The 25,263-nt window shown below is 45.0% G+C and overlaps 1 protein-coding gene across 1 annotated transcript in view; it reads right to left on the bottom strand.

Moving 5' to 3' along the window:
- Window positions 1-24,901, bottom strand: part of DYNC1H1 (dynein cytoplasmic 1 heavy chain 1) — a 72,583-nt gene extending 47,682 nt beyond the window's left edge. The window contains exons 1-7 of the mRNA XM_054715784.1: window positions 24,517-24,901; window positions 13,823-13,910; window positions 11,137-11,310; window positions 10,653-10,908; window positions 10,132-10,318; window positions 7,964-8,235; window positions 7,646-7,873 (exon numbers count right to left, since the gene is read on the bottom strand). Coding sequence (XP_054571759.1) covers window positions 7,646-7,873; window positions 7,964-8,235; window positions 10,132-10,318; window positions 10,653-10,908; window positions 11,137-11,310; window positions 13,823-13,910; window positions 24,517-24,769 — 1,458 coding nt within the window. The 5' untranslated portion in view covers window positions 24,770-24,901. The remainder of the gene's footprint in view (window positions 1-7,645; window positions 7,874-7,963; window positions 8,236-10,131; window positions 10,319-10,652; window positions 10,909-11,136; window positions 11,311-13,822; window positions 13,911-24,516) is intronic.
- Window positions 24,902-25,263: the final 362 nt, after the last annotated feature.

Here is a 25,263-nt window from a genome sequence, read left to right as displayed (position 1 = left end):
CTTTCTTAGTCTTAAAACTCTAGGTTATAGCCCACAGGAAGCACACAGCAGAGGAACGGCTAAAGTGGGAGAGTAACATCAGAACCTCCATTCAGTTCTCTCCCAATGTGCTGCTGGAAGTCAGTGTGAGTATGTCACAATACATTAAAGATGAACATTGTAATCCGAAGAGTAATCTCTAAGAAAAAGAAGTCAAAGAACTACAGCTACAAGTCTATAGAGGAATTAAAGTGATATACTACAAACAGCACAAGGAGGGCCGTCAGGAAGGGAGGAACAAGAATGAAACAAGTGGACAAGAGCAAACGGCAGGTGTGAGTCTAACCACATCGATAACTGCACTGAGTGAACAGACTACACATAGTGATAAAACATGCTGAGAACGCAACATACACACATTTATTACACACTCTACTGAGCTGAAGGATGTGGACCACATGATGACACAAAAAGAAAACATACAATGCTCTTTAACAAATGATATATGAGAGGAGATACTTGGCAAAAGTTAAGAAATCTTAGACTAGAAGGACTCGGCACTATTCTCAAAACTCTCCGGGTAAAATAAAGGGTGAACGTTAAATGCCAACACACATGTGCACACACTAGTACCATGCCGAGTGAAAAGCTGCTGAGGAATTGGGGGAGAAAAAAATGGCGGTGGAATAGACAGAGGTGTCCCAAGCCTTGTCCCGGAGCAGATAGAAAGAACAGCTGAGGGTCGCACGGGGAGTGTTTGTTGGCGAGTTAAGGGACAGCTATACTCCAGGAGAAGGTGGGGGACTGCTGGACGGGGCTCCCCTGACCAGACAGCCCCCACTGCTGCTGGATTCCCTCCCGGAGCCACCGGCTCGGACTCGGAGACCGCGCCATCTTGAAGGGGAAAGTGGATGTTATTGGAAGCCTGAAAATCTACAACAGCGGCGACCACCGAACAGCTGCGAACCCCAGAACACTGGTCCCCAGTTGGCGCAAACACACGGATTCAGAGGAGCTCTACACTCCACCACGGAAAGGAGAGAGAGAACTACATAACCAGACACCCGGAGAAGAGAGACCATGGGAGACAAAGAAACTACCTGCATATGAAAGAAAAGCAGGCATCACCAGAAAAGGAAGTAAACGAAATGAAGGCAAGCAACCTATCAGAGAAAGAATTCAGAGAAATGGTCATAAGGAGGCTGAAAAGAATGGAAGACAAATTTGACAATATGAGTAAGAAACAAGAGGAAATGAAGAAGAAACAAGAAGAAATGAAAAATGACATCGCTGCTGTAAAGAACGCAATAGAAAGCATCAAGAGTAGACTAGAAGAAGCAGAGGACTGCATCAGTGAGCTAGAAGACAAGGTAGAAAAAATACCCAAGCAGAGCAGCTTCTAGAAAAAAAATTAAAAAGCAGGAGAAGAGCCTAAGGGAACTTTGGGACAACACGAAACAAAACAACAACTGCATAATAGGGCTTCCAGAAGGAGAGGAAACTGAGCAAGGAATAGAAAACCTGTTTGAAGAAATAATGACAGAAAACTTTCCTGATATAGGAAAGAAAAAACCCACACAAATCCAAGAAGCTCACAGAGTTCCAAGCAAAATGAACCCCAAAAGACCGATGCCAAGGCACATTATAATTAAATTGGCAAACACCAACGACAAAGTAAGAATCTTAAAAATGGCCAGAGAGAGACAGAAAGTTACCTCTAAAGGAACTCCCATCAGACTAGCAACTGATTTCTCAACAGAAACTCATCAGGCCAGAAGGGAATGGAATGAAATATACAAAGTCATGCAAAGGAAGGGTTTGAATCCAAGAATACTGTACCCAGCGAGGCTATCAATCAAAATTGAAGGTGAAATCAGGAACTTCACAGACAAAAAAGGACTAAGGGAATTTATTACCACCAAACCAGCAATGCAAGAAATGCTAAAGGGTCTGCTGTAAAAAAAAAAAAAAAAAAAAAAAAAAGGAAGTGAAGAAGGAACACAGGGATAAAGAATAAAAATGGCGACAAATAAGTACCTATCAATAATAACTTTAAATGTAAATGGATTAAATGCCCCAATCAAAAGACATAGGGTAACAGATTGGATAAGAAAACATGACCCATATATCTGCTGTCTACAAGAAACTCACCTCAGAAAAAAAGACGCACACAGACTGAGGGTGAAAGGATGGAAAAAGGTTTTTCAGGCAAATGGAAATGAAAAAAAAGCTGGGGTAGCAATATTTATATGTGACAAATTAGATCTCAAAGTGAAGGACATAACTAGAGATAAGGAAGGCCACTTCATAATACTAAAGGGAGCAATCCAACAAGAAGAAATAACTCTGGTATACATATATGCACCCAATACAGGAGCACCCAAATACATAAAACAAATTCTGGAGGATATCAAGGGAGAGATTGATAGCAATATAATCATAGTAGGAGACTTTAATACCCCACTATCACCATTTGACAAATCCTCTAAACAAAAAAATCAGCAAAGAAACATCAATCCTAAATGACTCACTAGACCATATGGAATTAATTGACATCTTCAGAACATTTCACCCCAAAGCCACAGAATATACATTCTTCTCAAGTGCACATGGGTCATTTTCAAAGATAGACCACATGTTGGGTCATAGGCAAAGTCTCTTCAAACTCAAGAAGATAGGAATCATATCAAGCATCTTCTCAGATCACAGTGGCATAAAACTGGAAATCAACTACCATAAAAACAATCCAAAAAAAATCAAACACATGGAGACTAAACAGCATGCTATTAAACAATGACTGGACCCTGATCCATTTGGCTCAGTGGATATAGCGTCAGCCTGTGGACTCAAGGGTCCCAGGTTCGATTCCGGTCGGGGGCGTATACCTTGGTTGCGGGCACATCCTCAGTGGGGGGTGTGCAGGAGGCGGCTGATTGATGTTTCTCTCTCATCGATGTTTCTGGCTCTCTCTCCCTCTCCCCTCCTCTCTGTGAAAAATCAATAAAATATATTAAAAAACACACACACACACACAAAAAAAAACAATGACTGGGTTACCAGAGAGATCAAGGAAGAAATAAAAAACATCATAGCAACAGCCCTAACCGGTTTGGTTCAGTGGATAGAGCATCGGCCTGTGGAACAAAAGGTCCCAGGTTTGATTCCGGTCAGGGGCATGTGCCTTGGTTGCAGGCACATTCCCAGTAGGGGGTGTGCAGGAGGCAGCTCATCGATGTTTCTCTCTCATCGATGTTTCTAACTCTCTATCCTCCCCCCTTCCTCTCTGTAAAAAAATCAATAAAATATATTAAAAAACCAACCAAACAAACAAAACATCATGGCAACAAATGGCAATGAAAACACAACAATCCACAAATCTATGGGACACAGCTAAAGCAGTCTTAAAGGGAAGTTCATAGCTCTACAAGCCTACTGTAAAAAACAAGAAACAATGGTAATAAATCACCTAACCCTACAACTCAAAGAGTTAGAAAGAGAGCAACAAGAAAAGCCCAGTGTAAGCAGAAGGAAGGAAATAATAAAGATCAGAGCAGAGATAAAAGACATAGAGACCAAAAAAACAATACAAAAGATCAACAAAACCAAGAGCTGATTCTTTGAAAGGATAAACAAGATTGATGAACCTCTAGACAGGCTCACCGAGAAGCAAAGAGAGAGGACCCAAATAAACAAAATCAAAAATGAAAGAGGTAAAATAACAACAGACCCCACTGAAATACAAAGGATTGTTAAAAAATACTACGAACAACTCTATTCCAACAAACTGGAAAACCTGGAGGAAATGGACATATTCCTAGAAAAATATAACCTTCCAAAACTCAATCAGGAAGAATCTAAACAGCTCAATAGGCCAATAACTATGGAAGAAATTGAAGCAGTCATCAAAAAGCTCCCGGCAAACAAAAGCCCGGGGCCAGACGGCTTCACAGGAGAGTTTTACCAAACATTCAAGGAAGAACTAAAACCTATCTTCCTCAGACTATTCCAAAAAATTCAAGAGGAAGGAACACTCCCAAGCTCCTTCTATGAAGCCAGCATCACCCTAATACCAAAACCAGATAACGACAACACAATGAAAGAGAATTACAGGCCAATATCCCTCATGAACACAGATGCCAAAATCCTCAACAAAATTCTAGCAAATCGGCTCCAGCAGTACATCAGAAAGATCATACACCATGACCAAGTAGGATTTATCCCAGGAATGCAAGGATGGTACAATATCCGCAAATCAATAAACGTGATACATCACATAAACAAATTGAGAGATAAAAATCACATAGTCGCCAAAACTGGTTTGGCTCAGTGGATAGAGTGTCGGCCTGTGGACTGAAAGGTCCCAGGTTCGATTCTGGTCAAGGGCATGTACGTTGGTTGCGGGCACATCCCCGGTAGGGGGTGTGCAGGAGTCAGCTGGTCGATGTTTCTCTCTCATTGATGTTTCTAGCTTTCTATCCCTCTCCCTTCCTCTCTGTAAAAAATCAATAAAATATATTTTTTTAAAAATCACATAGTCATATCAATTGATGCAGAAAAAGCATTTGACAAAATCCAACACCCTTTCTTTATAAAAACTCTCAACAAGGTGGGAATAGAAGGATAATACCTCAACATAATAAAAGCTATATATGATAAACCCACAGCTAACATCATACTCAATGGGCAAAAACTAAAACCATTTCCCCTAAGAACAGAACAAGACAGGGATGCCCACTCTCACCACTCCTGTTTGACATAGTACTGGAAGTATTAGCCATTGCAATTAGACAAGAAGAAGAAAAAAAAGGCATCCAAATTGGAAAAGAAGAAGTAAAGCTGTCCTTATTTGCAGGCGATATGATATTGTACATAAAAAACCCGAAAGACTCCATCAAAAAACGAACAGACTTAATAAATGAGTTCGACAATGTAGCAGGATACAAAATTAACGCCAAGAAATCTATGGCATTTCTATACACCAACAGTGAACTTATAGAAAGAGAGACTAAAAAAAGCAATCCCATTTACCATCGCACCAAAAAAATTAAGACACCTAGGAATAAACTTAACTAAGGACGTAAAAGACCTATACGGGAAAACTACAGGACACTGAAAAAAGAGATAGAGGAAGACGTAAACAGATGGAAGAACATACCATGTTCATGGATTGGTAGAATCAACATCATTAAAATGTCTATACTACCCAAAGCAATCTACAGATTCAATGCACTCCCCATTAAAATACCAATGGCATATTTCACAGACCTAGAAAGAACTCTCCAAAAATTCATCTGGAATAAAAAAAAGACCCTAAATAGCCACAGCAATCCTGAGAAAGAAGAATAAAGTAGGTGGGATCTCAATACCAAATCTCAAGCTGTATTACAAAGCCACTGTTCTCAAAACAGCCTGGTACTGGCACAAGAACAGACATATAGACCAATGGAATAGAATAGAGAATCCAGATATCGACCCAAACCACTATGCTCAATTAATATTTGACAAAGGAGGCATGAACATACAATGGAGTCAAGACAGACTCTTTAATAAATGGTGTTGGGAAAATTGGACAGATAGATGCAAAAAATGAAACTAGATCACCAACTTTTACCATACACAAAAATAAACTCAAAATGGATACAGGACTTAAACATAAGACGGGAAACCATAAAAATACTAGAGGAATCCACAGGCAGCAAAATCTCAGACATATGCTGAAAGAACTTCTTCACTGATACTGCTCCTAGGGCAATGGAAGCTAAAGAGAAAATAAATGGGACTTTTTATTTTTATCAAAATAAGAAGCTTTTTCACAGCAAAAGAAACCATCAACAAAACAAAAAGAAAGCCCACTGTATGGGAGAACATACAGTATTTTCTGGCATATAAGACGACTGGGCGTATAAGATTTTCCTGGGTTAAAAAGCCGTCTTATACGCCAGAAAATACGGTATTTGCAAATGTTATCACTGATAAAGATTTAATCTCCAACATCTACAGGCAACTTATACAACTTAATAAAAGGAAGATAAATGATCCAATAAAAAAATGGGCAACGGACCTAAATAGAATCTTTTCGAAAGAAGACAGAAGGAAGGCCAAGAGACATATGAAAACATGCTCAAAATCACTAATTATCCGAGAGATGCAAATCAAAATGACAATGCGGTACCATCTCACACCTGTCAGAATGGCTATCATCAACAAATCAACAAACGACAAGTGCTAGCGAGGATGCGGAGAAAAAGGAACCCTCGTGCACTGCTGGTGGGAATGCAGACTGGTGCAGCCACTGTGGAGAACAGTATGGAGTTTCCTCAAAAAACTGAAAATGGAACTCCCATTTGACCCAGTAATCCCATTCCTAGGAATATATCCTAAGAAACTAGAAACACCTATCAGAAAGGATATATGCACCCCTATGTTCATAGCAGCACAATTTACAATAGCTAAGATTTGGAAACAGCCTAGGTGCCTGTCAGCAGATGACTGGATCAGAAAACTGTGGTACATCTACACAATGGAATACTATGCTGCCATAAAAAAGAAGGAATTCTTACCATTTGCAGCAACCTGGATGGAACTGGAGAACATTATGCTAAGTGAAATAAGCCAGTCAATGAAAGAAAAATACCACATGATCTCACTCACTTGTGGATAATAAAGAACATTACAAACTGATAAACAAAAAGATAGATACAGAGGCAGTAAAGCATCAAACAGACTGTCAAATTACAGGGGGAAGGTTAGGGAGAGGTGGGGGAGATAAGAGATCAACCAAAGGACCTGTATGCATGCCTATAAGCATAACCAATGGACGCAAGACACTGGGGGGTGAGGGCATGTAAGGGAGTTGGGGGCGGGAAGATAGGTACACATGTAATACTTAAAAAAATGGGAATAAAAGAAAAAGAGATTTGGTCAACTAAAAAAAAAAAAAAAAAGCTGCTGAGGACTCACTATTAACAAGCACTCAACCCCCAACAGCAGGCACCGCGGTCAGTGGTGAAGCCTCCTGGACTGCACAATTTCCAGAGTGGAGCCCCCGTAACGTTTTTTGTTTTTTGGTGTGTTTTTTTGCAAGATTTTCAAACTACAGGAGGGTTGAAAAGATTTATCTATATACCCGTCTAGCATTAATTAATATTCAGCCAATTAACATTTGCTATATATTGGCTTTATCATATCGATCCATTTACCAATCCTTCTACCTATATATCTCAGTGCACCTTATATTTCTGGACTGGGTTTTTTAAGGGAAGAATAGCACTGATGAAGAGAAGGGAAAGTTGAACTGAGAAGGGAAAAAAGAATGTATGAAGAAAATGAGTCATTTAATTATTTTGACAACTCTCAGGCATATGTAATTGTTATTCACATTTTGCAGACGAGGAATCTGGAGAAAAGGTTAAATAATGTGTCCAAGTCACACAGGTAGTTCAGCGGTGGGTTGCAGGTTCTGGCTCTAGGGTCCATGTAATTTGAGGGTAGGAATGAATGGGTGGAGAACATTAAAGATTTGGACTGAAATAATATAATACAGAATCACTAGATCCTAAAGATGACAGCCACAAGACGGAGCTAAAGAAGTAATAACATTGCAAAACAGAAACAAGTAGTTCATTCTCAAACCATCACGCGTGAATTTCTGGAATGGGAATCACACCTGTGGCCTCAGGACCCTGACGATGACCGCTCTCAGCTGTTCGTGCTGCCGTCGAAACTTCCTCATCTGGTCTAGGCGAGCTTGAAGCTTCCTGTGGGCAGGGTTGATTCGCCACACCATCTTCAGATTTTCTTCCCTTTTCCGTTTGACAATGTCTCTCAACAACACCTGAAGTTTCTCGTATTCATCATCCCAAGTCTGAAACACTTCAAAGCACGCAACCATAACCTAGGATGTAATTTAAGAAAGGAAGCTTGTTATTACAGCACAGTTTGGTCTCAATGCCCCGAGGCTGGTTTCTGATATAGTAAAATGTACCTTTTCAAATTCTTCATAAGCAACGTGCATTAGTTTTCTAGTGCCCAACACTTTGAGTAACTGGGAACTCAAGTCTCTTGAAATGGCCTCCACCAAGCGCAGGGCCCTCTGGATGGGATACTTCGTGTTTCGGATCTTTCTCAAATGGGTGAAAATCGCCACAAGAGCCTGCCTTATCTTGTCCAGCTCAGTGGCAGAGAGCAAATCGTTCAGAGGGAAATCTTTCATCAGAGGGTTGTAGTCATTCACTGTTTCCAAAGCCTGTTTTAGACCTAGATTAAGAGAGACAGTTAATGGTTTTCATATAAAGTAAAACAACTCTAACAGAATGGTAGATGTCAATCTTACCTCAACTGAAAAGTAATGCAACCACAGGATATTCCGTACAGGCCTCCTACTGGGAAAGTAAACTGAAATGTGTCCTCATGATGGGACAGTTTGATGTTGCAAAAGATTTACTGACAAAGAAACTATTTGATATTTGGGGGGAAAAACTGTCATTAATGGGATGATCCTAGCATAGCCTCATTTCCACTTGTTAAAGAGTGTTAGGGATACCACCACAGTTCATCTTTTTCTGCTTTCTAGATTATCTAAATGTTCTACTAAAAACAAGTTTAAAAAACTAGAATTTTATCATATTTAAAAACACTAGAATTTAAATTTTATGCCCATGACACAAGTTAGGTGAGTATGTTATTGACACAATCACAGAAACACCTGGGTTTAGTTTAGTTTTCTACTTCCTCTGGCACGAGATATTTAAAAACATGTTAGAAAGACAAAGGTTTCGGAGGTATTACAGAAAATTCAAGTATACTTTTCCACATTAGTAAATGCCCAGGTAACGTGTACAGTGTGATCAATGTAATGGGACGATTTCCACCCGAAATCTCCTCTAACCCTTTGCACTTGCTTGCTTTTTTCTCGATTCCTTTTTCCTACTCGGGATTTAATTTTTTAAATACCCCAGATTTTACAAAGCACGGCAGTAGAATAAAAAACTGGAGTTTCTTTTCATACAAACTTATTTATTTGGATTTTTTTATATTTCAAATTATTGATACATTCAAAGAGTAATTTTAATCTCTATAATTTTTCATGGTGTGATATTTTTTGAAACATTCACCCACATGAAGACCTGGTTTACATTCACATGTTTCGCAAATATAAATCGTCTCTCTTCTTCCTCCTTTGATTTTTCTGTTAGAACAAACAACACAATCTTTGTGTTTTTTGTTAGGGTGAGGTGTGATTATATGGAGCTTTCCATCTAAACGTTGCTCTAAGTTAGTGGATAATAATCTACCCCTGGAAGTTAGTGTACTGGTCTAACCTTTTTCACGTGACTGATGTGTCTTAGAAACAAATAGCCTTTGAAGATGCCATTGGTGAAGCTTAGGTGGTGGCATCAGTTGAGACGGCATTTACATTTTACTTGTCCTTTCATGCTAATGAAAACAAGAAAAGATACTGGAAAGGTAGACAAAAATCCCCCCTCTCCCCCGCGGTGAAACTACGAGTCGAGTGTGGCTCGACATACGAGCTGCTACCGATGCTAACCGTGTCGAGTCACACTCGACATCCGAGTGCAAAAGGCTAACATTTGCCACGACTGCGGTCTGGCTGCTGGCCTTAACGGGCCTCATGGGCATGGAGTCGTACACACGTGCTAACCGTGCCCAAGCGCTCCAACATCCATGTGTCCACTGGGTGCTAACGAAACACCACTCACGGCGGCCCACGCAGAAAACTAAAGGCTCCTTGCCCCCCCGTTCAGAACAGGGAGGGGAGCCGAGAACAGGACGGAGCAGGTGAGGGAGGAAGAGAAAGTACCGAGCAGCTCCCTGTCCGCAGCCTGCCTGTCTGGGGCACACTGACTTCACACTGAAAGCTCAGCTTGCTCAGGGGACTGAGCAACAGGGACAGGATGGAACTCCCACGGCTCTCAACACTCAGGCCTAGAAACTGGCCGTGTCCTCAAAACGCCGGGAGCAAACGGGAGGAATGTGGAAAAGTCATTTTCATTACCTAGAACTGGGGAAATATGAGACAAGATGCACGAGGAAAAGAAAAGGTGGTGCATATATTAACGTTCATCTCAATTACCAGCAAGATCTCACAAAAGGCAGATTAACTACTTGATCGACAATCAGGTCTAGTTTTACCTGTGTCAGTGTCAAAACTGACGGTGGCATGGAAGCGCTTGCCGTGTTTCAGGATATCCAGCGTAAGCAGAACCTCTGGGCTCTCGCGTTTCTCCTGTATGCGGTACAATGCACGTTCCAAGTTCAGCCAAAAACTGATTTCTTGTAAGGCCGTTCCCGAGGCGGGGTCTCGGTCAAGTTTGGTCACCTTTAAACATAAAACAACATTGAAGGGCATTCACATTGAAACAAAGGTGGAGAAAGTATCATTAAGTAAACACATGCATTACAATTTAATTTCCATATTACAAGTGGATTTCCAGCCTGTAAATGACAAGTAGTTGAACTTGAGATCACAGGTAGGAAAGAGGTCAGACGAAGGCTCAGGGTGATGGTGCGCGTCTCCCACTTCCCCGGGTCTGGCAGGCCTGCTGAGCAGTCCCAGCACCAAGGGCAGGTACGGCCAACAGTCACCCAAGAACTTATCTCACAGATAACAAGAGCGTGAAGCCTTCACAACTACTGTCAGCCTGTGCTCTTACTTTCTGAATTTCTCGGATCCAGCGGTTAACTCCGGATTGTAGCTGATTAAGAAAAGTTGGGTCTTCAACCTTATCTCCAAAGTCTGTAACTTTTGGCTTTTCTCCACGCTCATAACACTGTTTTGCGACATTTGTAATAATTGGATGAATTGGCAGGCTGATCTCTGGAATTTCAATGTTTTGCTGCAGGTGAAGGAGTCCCATTTCAAGTTCCGCAATCTTTTTTTCAACTGAAGGGGCCATTTTATCACCATCCCTAAAAAGGAAGAAAATACCTCAAAACTTAGTGCACTATTGGTCTCCAAAGACATGCTCTTATTTCAGGTCCGTCAAATAATAATCTACATTTTATTAACGCAACAGATTTACATCCTCTTGGTTGTTAGCTCTACCTCCCGATTCCTGAATTTTACATCATTTTCCAATGTCTTGTGAAGACGTAGTGAAATATGATTCAAACCAACAAAGGGAAAATGGTTTTTACCTGTCTGCCTTGCCAGACTCTCTGATGTAGGACTTAAAGAAAGGAGCCACAGCATTGCTAATGAAAGAATGCAAGGTTTCATATGGGGAATCCTCGCTGAGCGTGAGAACGCGGAGCTGGGAAGACACTGGTTTGTCTGCATCAATGACTGGAGTGCGTTTAATGAACGCCAAGCTACAAGAAAGCAAAGAAGAAATTAGAACACAAAATCTCATTCCTAATTGGTCTTGACAACTGTGGCCTTCTCTGTGTTGCATACAAATTAAAAATTCATTTGGCCCTGGCCAGTATCGCTCTGTGGTTAGAGCATCAACCTGTGCATCAAAAGGTCTCTGGTTTGATTCCCAGTCAAGGGCACGTACCTGGTTTAGGGTTTGCTCCCCACTCCCCAGTGTGGGAGGCAACCAATTGATGTGAGATCTCACATCGATGTTTCCCTCCCTCCCCCTCCCTCCCCTCCACTCTCTGAAAAGCAATAGAAAAAAATATATGGTGAGGATTAACAACAAAAATTTCATTTGAATGTTTCAATTTAAAAATCCTATTAAGAATAAATAGTTGCTTTTCTAATATTGAAACAGTGCTTATTTTTACTCACTCACATGAGAACTAATCAAATCAAGGTTATGGTTATAGCAAGGGAACGTGAAACCAAGCAAAATTCATTTGTCTTATAAATGGGTTACATTCATAACCTTGGCCTCATTAACACTAACCTTCCTAGCAACTGCAGGTTACAAGCCATAATATACTTAAATCTGATCTTACACTGATCTTAAATCCCTTATCAGCTCGAATAAACAAAGTCACTCCCAGGTTCAAGTGCAAGTGGGCATTCCAGGCCCCACTACTCTCCCAGTTCCATCCCTGCTGTGCACCCCTTCCCTTCCCTGCCTGCCTCGGGTCACTACTTAAGCTAAATGCTCCTTTCTCCAAACGTGTCACGTGCTTTTGTGTCTTTGCTTAAGAAATCGATATTCAGCTGCTGAAATTCCAAGTAACCCTGAAGACCGCTTCCTGCGTTGCTTCTTCCACAGGGCCTTCCCTAGTAAGAAGCAACCTCGCCGACCGCCATGTTTCATGGCAGCTCGCACCGCTAAGACCGGCAGGTGTAGAGCTGGCTGTGTATTCACCACCTTCCTCCCAAAGACCACAGGCTTCTTGGGAACGGGACCCAGGTTTAATGGTTTACATACCTACTGCGTATCTTATGTACAGCAGGAGCTCAAAGGTGGCTGGATTAATATCTTTAAGAAAATTAATATTTGAATTTTCCTGTTCCCAGGCCATTATTTTATATACAATACTTAATATTCTAAAACATCAATGAGGTTTCCTGATGTGACACCATGAGAGGAACAAGGTTGCTACAGAATTCCTGCCAACATCCTGCCAACAATGTACAATCTGAATCTGACCATGGACAACACAGACAAACCCAACTGAGGGATGTGCCGTAGAGCACCATCTGTCCCTATCAAGGTCAACGTCATGAAAGACACAAAGGACCAACACAGACAGACACAGAACTGAATTCTGGTTCCCGGGAGAACTGCTGTGAGGAGCATGACCAACACAGAACACTGGATCTGAAGGGCAGTATTGTTCCAATATTGCATTTCCAGAAGCTGGTCACTGGGCTGAGGCTACGGATGGGGATGTCCCTGTTCTTAGGAAATACTCTGAAGTATTTAGGGAAAAACTCTGAAGTGGTGCAGGGAAAAAATGAGAATACAAACGTGCTAAATGTTAACAGCTGATACCTGGGAGTTCTATATACTTACTAGTCATGAAACGCCTGTAAGCTTGAAATTATTCAAAATAACAAGTTTTAAAAGCCAACACAATCTATTTTAACATCTGTATATTTAAATCTGGATAAATCTACTGGAGTATAAACTGGCACAACATTTCTGGAAGGTGGAAAATCTGCTAACAGGCAAATGTAGATGCACCACGTCTGAACCTGTGACACTGCTTTTAGGGATTTGTCCTACAAAGACTCAGACCTGTACCTAACAGTGTTTACCAGTTATCTATATATATAAAAGCCTAAATGACCGAACGACCATTCGCTATAACATGCACTGACCACCAGGGGGCAGATGCTCAATGCAGGAGCTGCACCCTGGTGGTCAGTGGGCTCCTACAGCAGGAGCGCCGGTCGCTCAGCTGACTGAAGGGCGCCCAGCCCGGGCTCAGGCTCCTCCCTGGCCACCTGCCGCTTCGTGCACTACTACATCCCAAGGGGGATGTTGGACTGCCGATTTCGCCTGATCCCCGGCTTGGCCTATGGGATTGGGCCGAAACCAGCAGTCCAACATTCCCCTAGGGGTCCCGGATTGCAAGAGGGCACAGGCCAGGCTGAGGGACCCCACCAGTGCACGAATCCATGCACCGAGCCTCTAATTTATAATAATGATGATTCAGATATAATCTGAGGGCATTATTAGATATGTTACAATGGGTGCCATGACATGGAGATTAAAGTAAAAATATTTTAGAATTTATCTTAATTTGGAAACCCTCTTAACTTGAATTCATGAAATCAAAGGTAAGATACTGAAATTATACAGTAGAAATCCTTTGAGTGTTTTCTTAACGTCTTCATCTGAGTCAGTTAAGACTGATGTTTAATTCTCTCAAGCTCAGAACCCGAGATTATGATTATCGTAACACTACTCACCTGTTGGACTTGACTCCATAATGAATGTCTATGTTGATATTATAGGAAATGAATTCTTTTTCTTCTTCTCCTTCATCACCAACATCCTCTACAAATTATAATAAATATTGTATCACATTCTTGTCAACATTTCCAATTTTGAGTCAGCTCTCCTTATTTTCCCCTTCCTACCCGTTTTTTTCTGACTCCTGCCCTGGGCCCTCCTTTGCTGCATCATCCTGGGCAAGTGGGGGGGGACCTCTCTGCGCCTCCGTTTCTGTGCCTGGGCTGCTGGACACATTCAGGAGCTGTTGCTGGGCAGTGCTGCAGGTGGGCAGGTGTGCTGTGCTAGGGGAGCGGGGTGCCTTACAGCCAGTTCTCCAGGCCCCACCCATTCCCACACCTTGGCTCCCTACACATAAGTTACCTCCCTCTTCCCTTCCTCCCCCGCCCCATTCTGCTCAGTTGCTAACTCGGCACTTACTATGTGACAGGCATTTTACTAAGCACTTTAGGTACATCATGTCTTTAACCCTCTGACATTACTGACATAACTAACTACTACCTATGGGGACTGGCATGACTATCACTATCCGTTTTCCAGGTAAGGAATGTAAGCAAATTGTCCTCAGACCGTGGCTGGAAAGGGACAACCTAAGAATTCAGAAGTCAGTGACTCTAAACCCAGTGTCCTCACCAGTACACAGGCTGCCCCTCCCTCATCCAGGCCCCCAGGGCAAACTGCTGTCTAGCATCATCCCAGGGTCCCTGAGAGGTGTTCCCCTCGCCTTCCCCTCTGTTCCTGGAGCACTTCTCTTGGGCTGCTGGGGGACTGACTTAGGGATGCACTCCCCTCGCCCCCCCACCTATGGTGGGCTCTTGATGACCAGGAGCCCTTAGAAAAGCTGACTGGATTTAATAGTAAGATAGCTCAATATACATGTGAGCACAATTTCTAAATGGCTGAAAATCAAAACAGAAAAATTAAAATAAAAAATGTGTAAGAATGGAAATAACGCAAACCTGTAGGTGTAGCACCAACCCACCAGGGGCCTGGATGCTCTAGTCAATTATTTCCGCAATGATAAGTTACACGGAAACGTGTGCTAGCAGAAATCACTATCCCAGGATTAATCTAACATTATATATATGAAATCATTACCCCAAAATTAACTTAACATGGTTCGCCTTCACTTTCACCTCCGTGATGTAACAGCAAAGGCAGTAGACGGAGCTAAGTGATCTTGGGAAGGCCATTTTTCCTCCTCTGGGCTTCAAATTCACAATGTGACGCGGGCAGCAGGGGGTGGGGTAGTAAGTCAAGAGGCCTACATGAGATGTCCCGTTTCTTTAAGGGCTAAACACTAGGAAAGCTGAGCGTATAGGGCCTGAGCAAAAGCCCTACTTCATTAGTTTTAACATGAGACAAAACCCACGCTTCAAGTGTATAAAATATTACTACGTCAATAAGACAATGACTCTTTCAAAATACTGTTTTTGGTATAATTTTAGGAAGGGGAGGAATGGCAGAACATTCTAGTATGCCAGATACTTACAAGTTGTTTTTAAAAAATGACTAACTGAAAACAAAACGAAACAGAAAACCAACTAGACAAATCAGCTGGGTGTTCTGACTACCGAAATGTGGCTATGGCACAGGTACGAGAGCCACACTGCCCGACACCAGCCACACGTAGCTCAGTCGGTGCTGTGGAGCACCTGGGCCAAGAGCAGCAGGGAACACCGGAACAAACAGCTGTCAGGTGGCGGCACGCTGAAGGATCTCCTCTCTTCAGTTTCTGAACTTTCCTTAATGCTCTTCTATAGTTTATGTAAGACACATTATCAAAGCACCCAAACCACGTACAGAAAAGAAAAGTCACAGTCTAGGACCCACCAAAGGAGATTACTGACATAACAGCAAGCACCTCATGTTAACTCTGAATCATTTCTTCCTCCCAGCTAACGTTTCCTCATCTATGCAAACAAAAGGACTTCGACTGGACGCTGCAGCATCTAAGGGTGCTGCCTGCACCTCCTAAGCAGGCCGGGTTACAGGAAGCGGGCAGCAGGCCAGGCCAGGGGATGAGTCAGGGCTCTGCGGGCGCCCGGCTCCCACAGGACACTGCAGTGCGGCAGGGCGCAGCTGCGGCTCAGCAGGCACACCCGCTGACGTAATCCCCAGACACGGACATGCAAGTGGGTCTTCTCCAAGTGCCCTGCAAAAGCCTACCTCCTCTTGATGACAATAACTAATGGAAGTTGCGATTAATCAGTCACAGAACACATTTTGGAATCATTTTTAAATGCTCATTCCCCATAAATACAGAGATTAAATGAAGTCTGAGCATGTCTGATTCCCATAGAGTTAAAGAATTTATGACTTTTATAAACTTCCATCTAATAACTTAACCTTTGTGTCTCTCTATAAATGATTCCATCTTCTAAATAACAATTTGACATTTTGCTTCTGCAGAAATATTAAAAACTAGAGGCCCAGTGCACGAAATTCATGCAAGAGTAGGGTCCCTAGGCCTAGCCTGCGATCAGGACCAATTGGGATCTTCCTTCCCCAGGCTGCCTTTGTTCCGCGCCGCTCCCTGGTGGTCAGCACACGTCATAGCGAGCAGTCGAACTCCCAAGGGGACAATTTGCATATTAGCCTTTTATTATATAGGATTGTTCAGAGGAGGAAAGACACTTGCTAGTTAATTCTTAATAACAAGGAGGCTATTAATCCTGCTATATCTAGAAGCTTATATACAAACACAAACTTTGTGGGGGTTTTTTAAAATATATTTTATTGATTTTTTACAGAGAGGACGAGAGAGGGATAGAGAGTTAGAAACATCAATGAGAGAGAAACATCGATCAGCTGCCTCCTGCACACCCCCTAGTGGGGATGTGCCCGCAACCAAGGTACATGCCCTTGACCGGAATTGAACCTGGGACCCTTGAGTCCGCAGGCCTACGCTCTATCCACTGAGCCAAACCGGTTTCGGCACAAACTTTGTGTTTTATCAGGTAATGTCTGTCAGTCAAATTTGAGTCAATTTCCTAGCACTGCTGAGTATTACTGATTAACACACAATGGCCGACACGGCACTGCCAGTTAAGGCAGCAGAAGACAGAGAACCGAAGGACCTGGGTGTGCTGGGCTGCCCGTAACAGCAAGCTGTGAGCATTTCTTTGCCTAACTTCTGAGACTGCCAACGTTCTAGAGATGTTCAGAGTGTCATTTAGCATTAATCTGTATGCTTTTATTGAAGGACTAGTTTACTTCAAACTATGTGCTTTATTTTTTTTTCATGTTTTTATTGATTTTTAGAAAGAGGAAGAGAGACACATCATTGACTGGCTGCCTCCTGCACACCCCCTACTGGGGATTGAGCCCCCAACCTGGGCACGTGCCCTGACCAGGAATCAAACTCAAACCGGTGACCTCTTGGGGCATGGGTCAACACTCAACCAGAGTCACACCGGCTGGGCAAACCATGAGTGATTTATAACATTACACTGTGCATTAGGCGAGCACTATGCTTGTTTAATGGAACAGGAAAACGTGCAAATTCAATGACCTTTAAGACTCAAACTACCTCTCGTGGGTAGACCGGGATGATTCCACAGTTTGGTGGACGAACAGTTGGAAAAGGTTAAAGCAAAGCTAAGCTGGTGAAGGAGGGGTGAGGCTGCCTGGCTCCCAGCATTCATGCTTCCCTCCCAGCCTCCTCCAGCCACAGGACGAGTCTCTTTCCCAGGGGGGAATGAAGCCAGCCCTTCTCTTTGGCCTACACACACGACCAAGTTACTTGGTACATGTTCCTGGTTCTCTGGCTTCCATCTTCTTTTCCTTTAAAACCAAACCGTGCCAGCGCCCCGTGATTCTGTCCATCACTACCACACGTCCTCCCCTCCCCTCCCCTCAGGCGGTGGCTCTAGTTCCCCTTTCCCGGCGCTGGTGCTTTCTCCTGTCACCTCCACAGCCACCCTTCCATCCTCCGGAGGGGCTGTGACTTCCCTGCCACAGCCACTCCTGGCTCCGGGACAAGGCTGAAGGCCGGGGAGGAAGTCTGAGAGGTTCCTTCAACCCGAAGCCTTCCTTTCCCTTTGTGACAGGAATGTGGAGGGCTAAACCCCACATAATATTGTACATAATGTAAAACTGGGGCTCGTTTTGATATTTCCAGAAAAATAAAAGAGAAATAAGGAACTGAAAACTAGTAAGTTACTAATGCCTAAGGGATTTAAGATTTAATCTTTTTGTTTTGTTAATCCTCACCCGAGGATATTTTTTCCATTGATTTTTAGAAAGAGTGGAAGGATGGGAGGGAGGGAGAGGGGGGTGTGTGTGACAGAGACACATCCATTGTTTGCCTCCTACACATGCCCTGACTGGGACTGGGGATCAAACTGCAACCCAGGTACAGACCCTTGACTGGGAATTAAACCAGTGACCTCACGGTACTTGGGCGGACATTAACCACTCAGCAACACCAGCCAGGGAAAGAAGAGAAAGTTTATTTAGAAAGTTACAGAGGTAGAAAAACTGGGCTGTAGAAGAAATGGGGTCAGGAAACAAGTTACAGAAGCAAAAGAAGGGCCCTTGGAGCTTAGGGGAGAGAGAGAGAGAGAGAGAAAGAGAGAGAGAGAGAGAGAGAGAGAGACACAGAGACAGACACACAGACACACACACACACACACACACACACGGAAAACAACACCCTGGGAGAGGGGAAAGGCACAGGTGGGAGGGAGAGTGGCAAGATTTAATATTTTTAAGCTAATACTAATTCAAAAGACATAAATGATATGAAATAAAGGAAAACAAACACTCCTATTTCAATAGGTACCAAGGAATTGAATTCTTTATTTTTTAATATGTTTTTATTGGTTTCAGAGAGGAAGGGAGAGGGAGAGGAAGAGAGATACAAACATCAATGATGAGAGAGACTCATCGATGGGCTGCCTCCTGTATGGCCCCGAGTGGGGATCCAGCCCGCAACCCGGGCACGTGCCCTGAGTGGGAATCAAACCGTGACCTCCTGGTTCATGGGTCAATGCTCAACCACTGAGCCCCCCAGGTTGGAATTGAATTCTTAAAACATCTTTTTCTCAAATGGATCTTCAAACCCTGGGTTTCAGTTTCTCAGTGAAGACAGGAGGCTGGACCAACTTACCAAGTTCTGCTGATAAACAGAACTTGCACCCACCTTAACTGTTTAAAAAGAAGTGCTGGCCATTTTCCCTTTGCTGTTCGTTATTACTCTGCTACACTGCATTCACACCATCTTCTGCAGATGGTCTGCCCTACGACGGGTGCAGGCCCCGCCTACCGCGTCGCAGATCTATAAGGGCCCAGGTGGATGGACTCCTGGCCTGTGTGCCAATACAGTGTGGTGCCATAGGCAATTCTTCCTGTTAACTTATTAACTATTTTATTAGCCATTTGGTGGGGGGGGGGGGGGGGGAGCTAAGCAAAGACCAAAAACAAATACTTCTTAGTCATCCATCTACTTCATTTCTTTGTGCTTTAGGGAAATTAAGTCCTCAAATAATTTTTAAGCGTGCACACACACACACACACACACACTCCTCACACAACTCTCCAGGCTGCTCCAGCTCTAAGAAGCTGAGCGCTGGAAAAGGCACTATTTGCCTTCAGACTCCAGCCCCTACCTGCCTCCTCACTAATGAAGAGGAGTCGGCCCCTCGATACGTATCCCAGGGAGAAGTAGAATTCTAAGCGCAGGATAAGTGCTGGCTAAAGGCAGCCACTCTTTCAGTCTTCAAGTTCTAAGTTAACGTTTTAGACCTTAAAAACAACACACACAGCACCTGATCCCGGCCTGGTCACTAACACGCTGGAGCAACACACAGGTCCCGGGCCCCAGCTCCACCACTGCAAACGGGGGCACCTGCTGCCTTCTCCTCCGTCACCACCCCGCCTCTTACGGGACAGAGCACAGCCCAAAATGCTCCTGAGTAAAACTGCTATAAACACCACTCACACCAAGAACGCCTGTTCGGCAATGAGCTCCATCTGGTCATAATTTCAGAAGTACACTATGAAGCCCTAACCGGTTTGGCTCAGTGGATAGAGCCTCGGCCTGTGGACTGAAAGGTCCCAGGTTCGATTCCGGTCAAGGGCATGTACCTTGGTTGCGGGCACATCCCCAGTAGGGGGTGTGCAGGAGGCAGCTGATAGATGTTTCTCTCTCATCGATGTTTCTAACTCTCTATCTCCTCCCTTCCTCTCTGTTAAAAATCAATAAAATAAAATAAAAAAGAAGTACACTATGAAGAAAACAATGTTAAAAGAGAAAGAAAACAAGGTTCTACATGCCAGAGATTACAGAAAGATTTCTCTTTCTAAAAGAGGAGCTACAATTTAATTGTCCCTTTCCCACAAATTCTCCAGTTCTTCACTACCAAAATAAACTGTTTAATTCACAGCCTTTATTTTACATTTTAAGGAATGCTACCTTAACAGCAACAAAAAATACTTTCAACAATAAAGATATATATATATATATGTATATCTTTATTGTTGAAAGTATTTTCAACAGTATATACATGTGTATACACACACACACACACACACACACACACACACACACACACACACAAGTGGCCCGGTACATGAAATTCATGCACATTAAAAGGGGATTAATTAGAGGAAATAATTTAATATTGCTATTTGTCCTTTCTCTATAATAGAAGTGTCAGAGATAAAAGAAAATTAGTAAAACATATATGAAAACCTTCCTCCTGTCAGAGTCTGGGGCGCACCACGGGACCCAGAGTCAAGTCCCAGCCCACCCACATGCGCCTCAAAATCGCGTGAGACCCAGATCTGCGCCCCCCCCCCCCGCCCCAATTGGGCTAGATCCAGACCCAGCCAGTCCCACCCTTGTCAAGCCCTGCTGGGCAGGGGACGTAGCCTCAGGTCCCTTGGCCAGGGGCCGGGGGGGGGGGGGGGGGGGGAAGACGCGGGGCCTGAGGTCCCCCAGCCCAGACCAGGGCGGGGCACGTGCCTTGAGGTCCCCCATTAAGCCCTGCCAGGTGGGGGGCATGGCCTGAGGTCCCCCATCAAGCCCTGCTGGGTGGGGGGCGTGGCCTGAGTTCCGCTGACCCAGCAATAAGGTACACCTTGAGGTCCCCCGTCAAGCCCACTGGGTGGAGAGCACGGCCTGAGGTCCCCTTTCAAGCCCCCCCAGGCAGGGGGGCGCAGCCTCAGGTCCCCTGGTCCGGTGCTGGGGTGGGGGGTGCGGCCTGAGGTTCCCCAGCCTGGTGCTGTGGTGAGGGGCGCAGCCTGAAGTCCCCTGTCAAGCCCCACCTGGTAGGGGGCGCCGTCTGAGGTCCCCTAGCCCAGCACCAGGACGGGAAGCACACCTTGAGGTCTCCCATCAAGCCCCGCTGGGTGGGGGGCGTGGCCTGAGGTCCCCTGTCAAGCCCCACAGGGTGGGGGAGGGTGTAGCCTCAGGTCCCTGCTGATTGCTCATTAAGGCTCCTCATGGGAACTTGGCCTCAGCTGTGGGTGCAGCCATCTTTGTGATGGAGTGATGGTCAATTAGCATATTCCCTCTTCATTAGATAGGATAAGGCTGGGGTAGTTAAAAAATACAGAGATCTTCATATAAAAATACTTCTATATTCAATCACAAGTGTTTGGAAAACTCCTTCCATAAAAGGGGGGAGGGGTAAAAGAAAAGCAATTTGTCCTCCTCATTAAATAAGTTATATGACTTCATTGTTGGTGGTGGTCTTTATTCAGTTTAAATAATTCCAAGTTGTTTTCCATATTATAACGCAAGCCTACCTTTTCACACTATTACAGGATGCTCCTATTTGTTTAAATGTACAAATGCCAAAGCCAACTCACAAAACCACCTGGAAGAAAGCCCTCTCACCAAGTGACCTGGGACTATAGTCTATCTCAATTAGGCTAGTGTAGAAAAATGGCTAATGGCTAAGACTAATGGCATCACATAGCTTTCCTCAGACCTTTTGTAAGTGGAAAATAAATTACAGGCAGGCTGAATTACTTTAAATACTTCAGGGATTTTTTTAACCCTCACTAGAGGATATGCTTATTGATTTTAGACAGAGGGGAAGGGAGAGAGGGAGGGAGGAAAGAGGGGGGAGCGGAAGGGGAGGGGGAGAGATGAGAGAGAGAGAGAGAGGGAGGGGGGGGGGGAGGGAGGGGGGGAGGGAGAGAGAGAGGGAAAGAGGGAAAGAGATGAGAGAAAACACTGATTGATTGCCTTCTGTATGTGTCCCGACTCGGGATCAAACTGGCAACTTGGGTATGTGCCCTGACTGGGAATCGCCCCACCTTTCGGTGTATGGAGTGACGCTCCAACCAATTGAGCCACACCAGCCAGGGCTTCAGGGATTTTTATAAACAAGGAATGAGGTAGGATTTCAATTTTAGACTGTCTCATTCTTTCGTCAATGTTCAAAAGTGCAAGTCATTATGGAGCCAAGATGTGGATGCCTAGATATTCGCTTCGCTGAAAGAAAATGTGCCCATCAAGATCTGCACAAACTAGAACACATCCTAGAGGAATAGGGTTCCACCTAATAATTAGCAAAGCCCAATCCTAAGATGTTTGAGAAAAGTGAAGTACTTGTGAGCATTCTAGAAGCAAAGAACAACACAATCAAAAAACAAAAAAGAAATTAAAGACTCAACATGGAAATCACTGATCTCAATTAATCAACTGTTCAATGAAAATATTATCAAGAATTAGCCAAGGTCAAACAACTCAAAATACAATACCTTAAACAACAAAGATTAAAATATATTTTAATAAAATAATGTGCATTCAATGGAAAAAGACCAGAAGAACGGACACCAAAAATGCTGATAGTGGTTACAGCTGGATTGAAGGTGATTCTAACTTTATCTTTAAATTTTTCTAGCATGACTATGTGCTCTTTTTGAAAAAGAGTATATGAGTTAAATGTATTTTATTAAAAAACACTAGTGGGGCCCTAGTGGTTTGGCTCAGTGGATAGAGCGTCGGCCTGAGGACTCAGGGGTCCCAGGTTTGATTCTGGTCAGGGGCATGTGCCTTGGTTGCGGGCACATCCCTGGGGTGGGGGGGGGGTGCAGGAGGCAGCTGATTGATGTTTCTCTCTCATTGATGTTTCTAACTCTCTCTCCCTCTCCCTTCCTCTCTATAAAAAATCAATAAAATATATATTTTTTAAAAAACTAGTGGGAAAGACAAATACCATATGATCTCACATATAAGTGGAACCTTAAATAAATGAATAATAATAAAAAAACACTAGTGGGGCCCAGCCAGCATGGCTGGTGGTTGAGCCTCCACCTACGAACCAGGTCACAGTTCAATTCCCCTTCAGGGCACATGCCCGGGTTGTGGGATGGATCCCCAGTGTGGGTTGTGCAGGATGCAGCCTATGGATGATTCTCTCATCATTGATGTTTCTCTCTCTCTCCCTTCCTGTCTGAAATCAATGAAAATATATTTTAAAAAACACTAGTGCATTTCCATTCGGTAAAACATAAACTCAATCATAACAGAAAACCCTAAACAGTAATAACCTAAATATGCCCGAATGGCTTCTTTGCTTTAACATTCCCTGTGGACCTAAGAACATTATTCTTTCACACTCTGACCCTCAACCCTCCTGCAGAAGCAGGGGCCACAATGAAGCATCTCCTGAAAACACTAGTCTTTGAAAGAAACAAATTATCACAAAGAAACAAATGGGTGAGGCCAATCGCATGGGTTCTCGTATTAACAGACCACGCAGCCTTTTGAGATTATAAGAAGCTTGCTGGGGAAGCTTTTTGACAAAGCACAATTCTTTGGGACTGACGCTCAAAGATTCCTGCACATCACCCCTGGGTTCCCAGATGGACGGCGCCACACCCATACGCGTGGTGCCATCGCCGTCCTCTACCAAGTGGTCTCCGGAAACCCTCCCTGAAGGCAAGCTCTCCTCTCCAGACAATCAAGCCTGGCTGTTGGAAGGTCACCATTTGCCTCCTCACCCACCCCCACACACCCCCGGCTGCCTAAACCGAATCTTTCTTCTTTAAAATCTGTCAGACAGACTCAAATATCCCTGGGTCACCATTGGGATCATGTAGGCATTACACCAATTACAAGGTATGATTAGCGTGGGCTGGAAACCGAGCCGTTGCGTCTAAGGACGAGGATTGGCTGGTGACCTTGGCTCACTTCACCGGAGCCTCAGTTTCCCCGCGTGTGAAATGGGGAGATAGATACCCACTCCGCATGGACGCTGTGAGGACCAAGAGGCGGAGCTGCAGGCACGCATCCACCCACAAGTGAAGCCGGGCTCGCAGCCCTGTCACTCCGGGAGGCCCGGCGTCCGGGTCCGCACCAGGCCCGGGCGGGGATGCCCGCCGGCCGCCGCTCACCCAGCTCCGACCGCCCGGAGAGCGAAAGGGCCAGACCCCAGCTGCCCACGTCCCCCCAGATCCAGGCGCCTGGACACAAATCGAAACCGAAAAGCTCATGTGACATTGGAGGCCGGGATGCGGCCTCCGCCCGCCGCGCTCAGCCCGGAGACGCTGTCTCCACCCAACTCGGCCATCTTGAGGCCGGCAGACAAAGCGATGCCATTGTTGGGGGTGACGGCGAGACGGGGACGCCCTCCTCCCGCCGCCACCCGGAAGGGACACCCGGGCTACGCCGGCCGCCGCCGGGCCGCACCTTTGAGAGTGGAGCGCTCCACCAGCACCGTGTGGACCTGCGGGTCCGAGAGGAACTTGCGCATCTGCTCCAGGGCGCTCTTCTCCTCCAGCGCCGCCTCCAGCGCGGCCGGCGCCTCGCCGCCGTCTTCCAGCAGCAGCGGCACCAACTTGCGCAGGTGCTTCTGCAGCATCGACACGTCGGCCACGTTCTGCACGGCCGACACCTCCAGGCCGGCCGAGCCGTCCTCGCCGCCGCCCCCGGGATCCGACATGACGCCGCGCTCGGGACCCGCAGGCAGTGCAGAGAAAGCGGGCGAACTCCAGCGAGAGCTGGCGAACCAGAGAGACGGGTACCGGACGCCGACCGCCGCTAACCCGCGGCCGACTGAGACCAGCAAGCAGCGGCTCCGCCCTAAAGGCCACCGCCCGCCGGCCCCGCCTCGCCCGCCGCCCGCCGCAGCCACTGGCGCCCGCTCGCGGCCCTGGCGTCACGACGTAGCGCATGCGCACAGGCGGTGCCCCCGGCGAGGATGCGCAGACTTCTGGGACTTGTAGTCCCAGCATTGGGCGGGACCCAGAGTTCCGCACCTCCAGCCCTTAAGAATGGGGACTTAGCGCAGGGGTCGGTGTAGGGTAGGCATGAGCTACCATTTTTCTTGTTTACTGCTGTGGCTGCTGCGAACAGCGTAGAGCCGAGGCTCTCCACAAATATTAAATGAACGAAGGAATCGTGTTAATGATGAGAGCTAACGTATTTTGAGCACTG

The sequence above is a fragment of the Eptesicus fuscus genome, chromosome 5 (genome assembly GCF_027574615.1).
Source record: "Eptesicus fuscus isolate TK198812 chromosome 5, DD_ASM_mEF_20220401, whole genome shotgun sequence".
Taxonomy (NCBI): domain Eukaryota; kingdom Metazoa; phylum Chordata; class Mammalia; order Chiroptera; family Vespertilionidae; genus Eptesicus; species Eptesicus fuscus.
The sequence above is the reverse complement of the archived record's forward strand: the minus strand, read 5'-3'. Positions and strand labels throughout refer to the sequence as shown.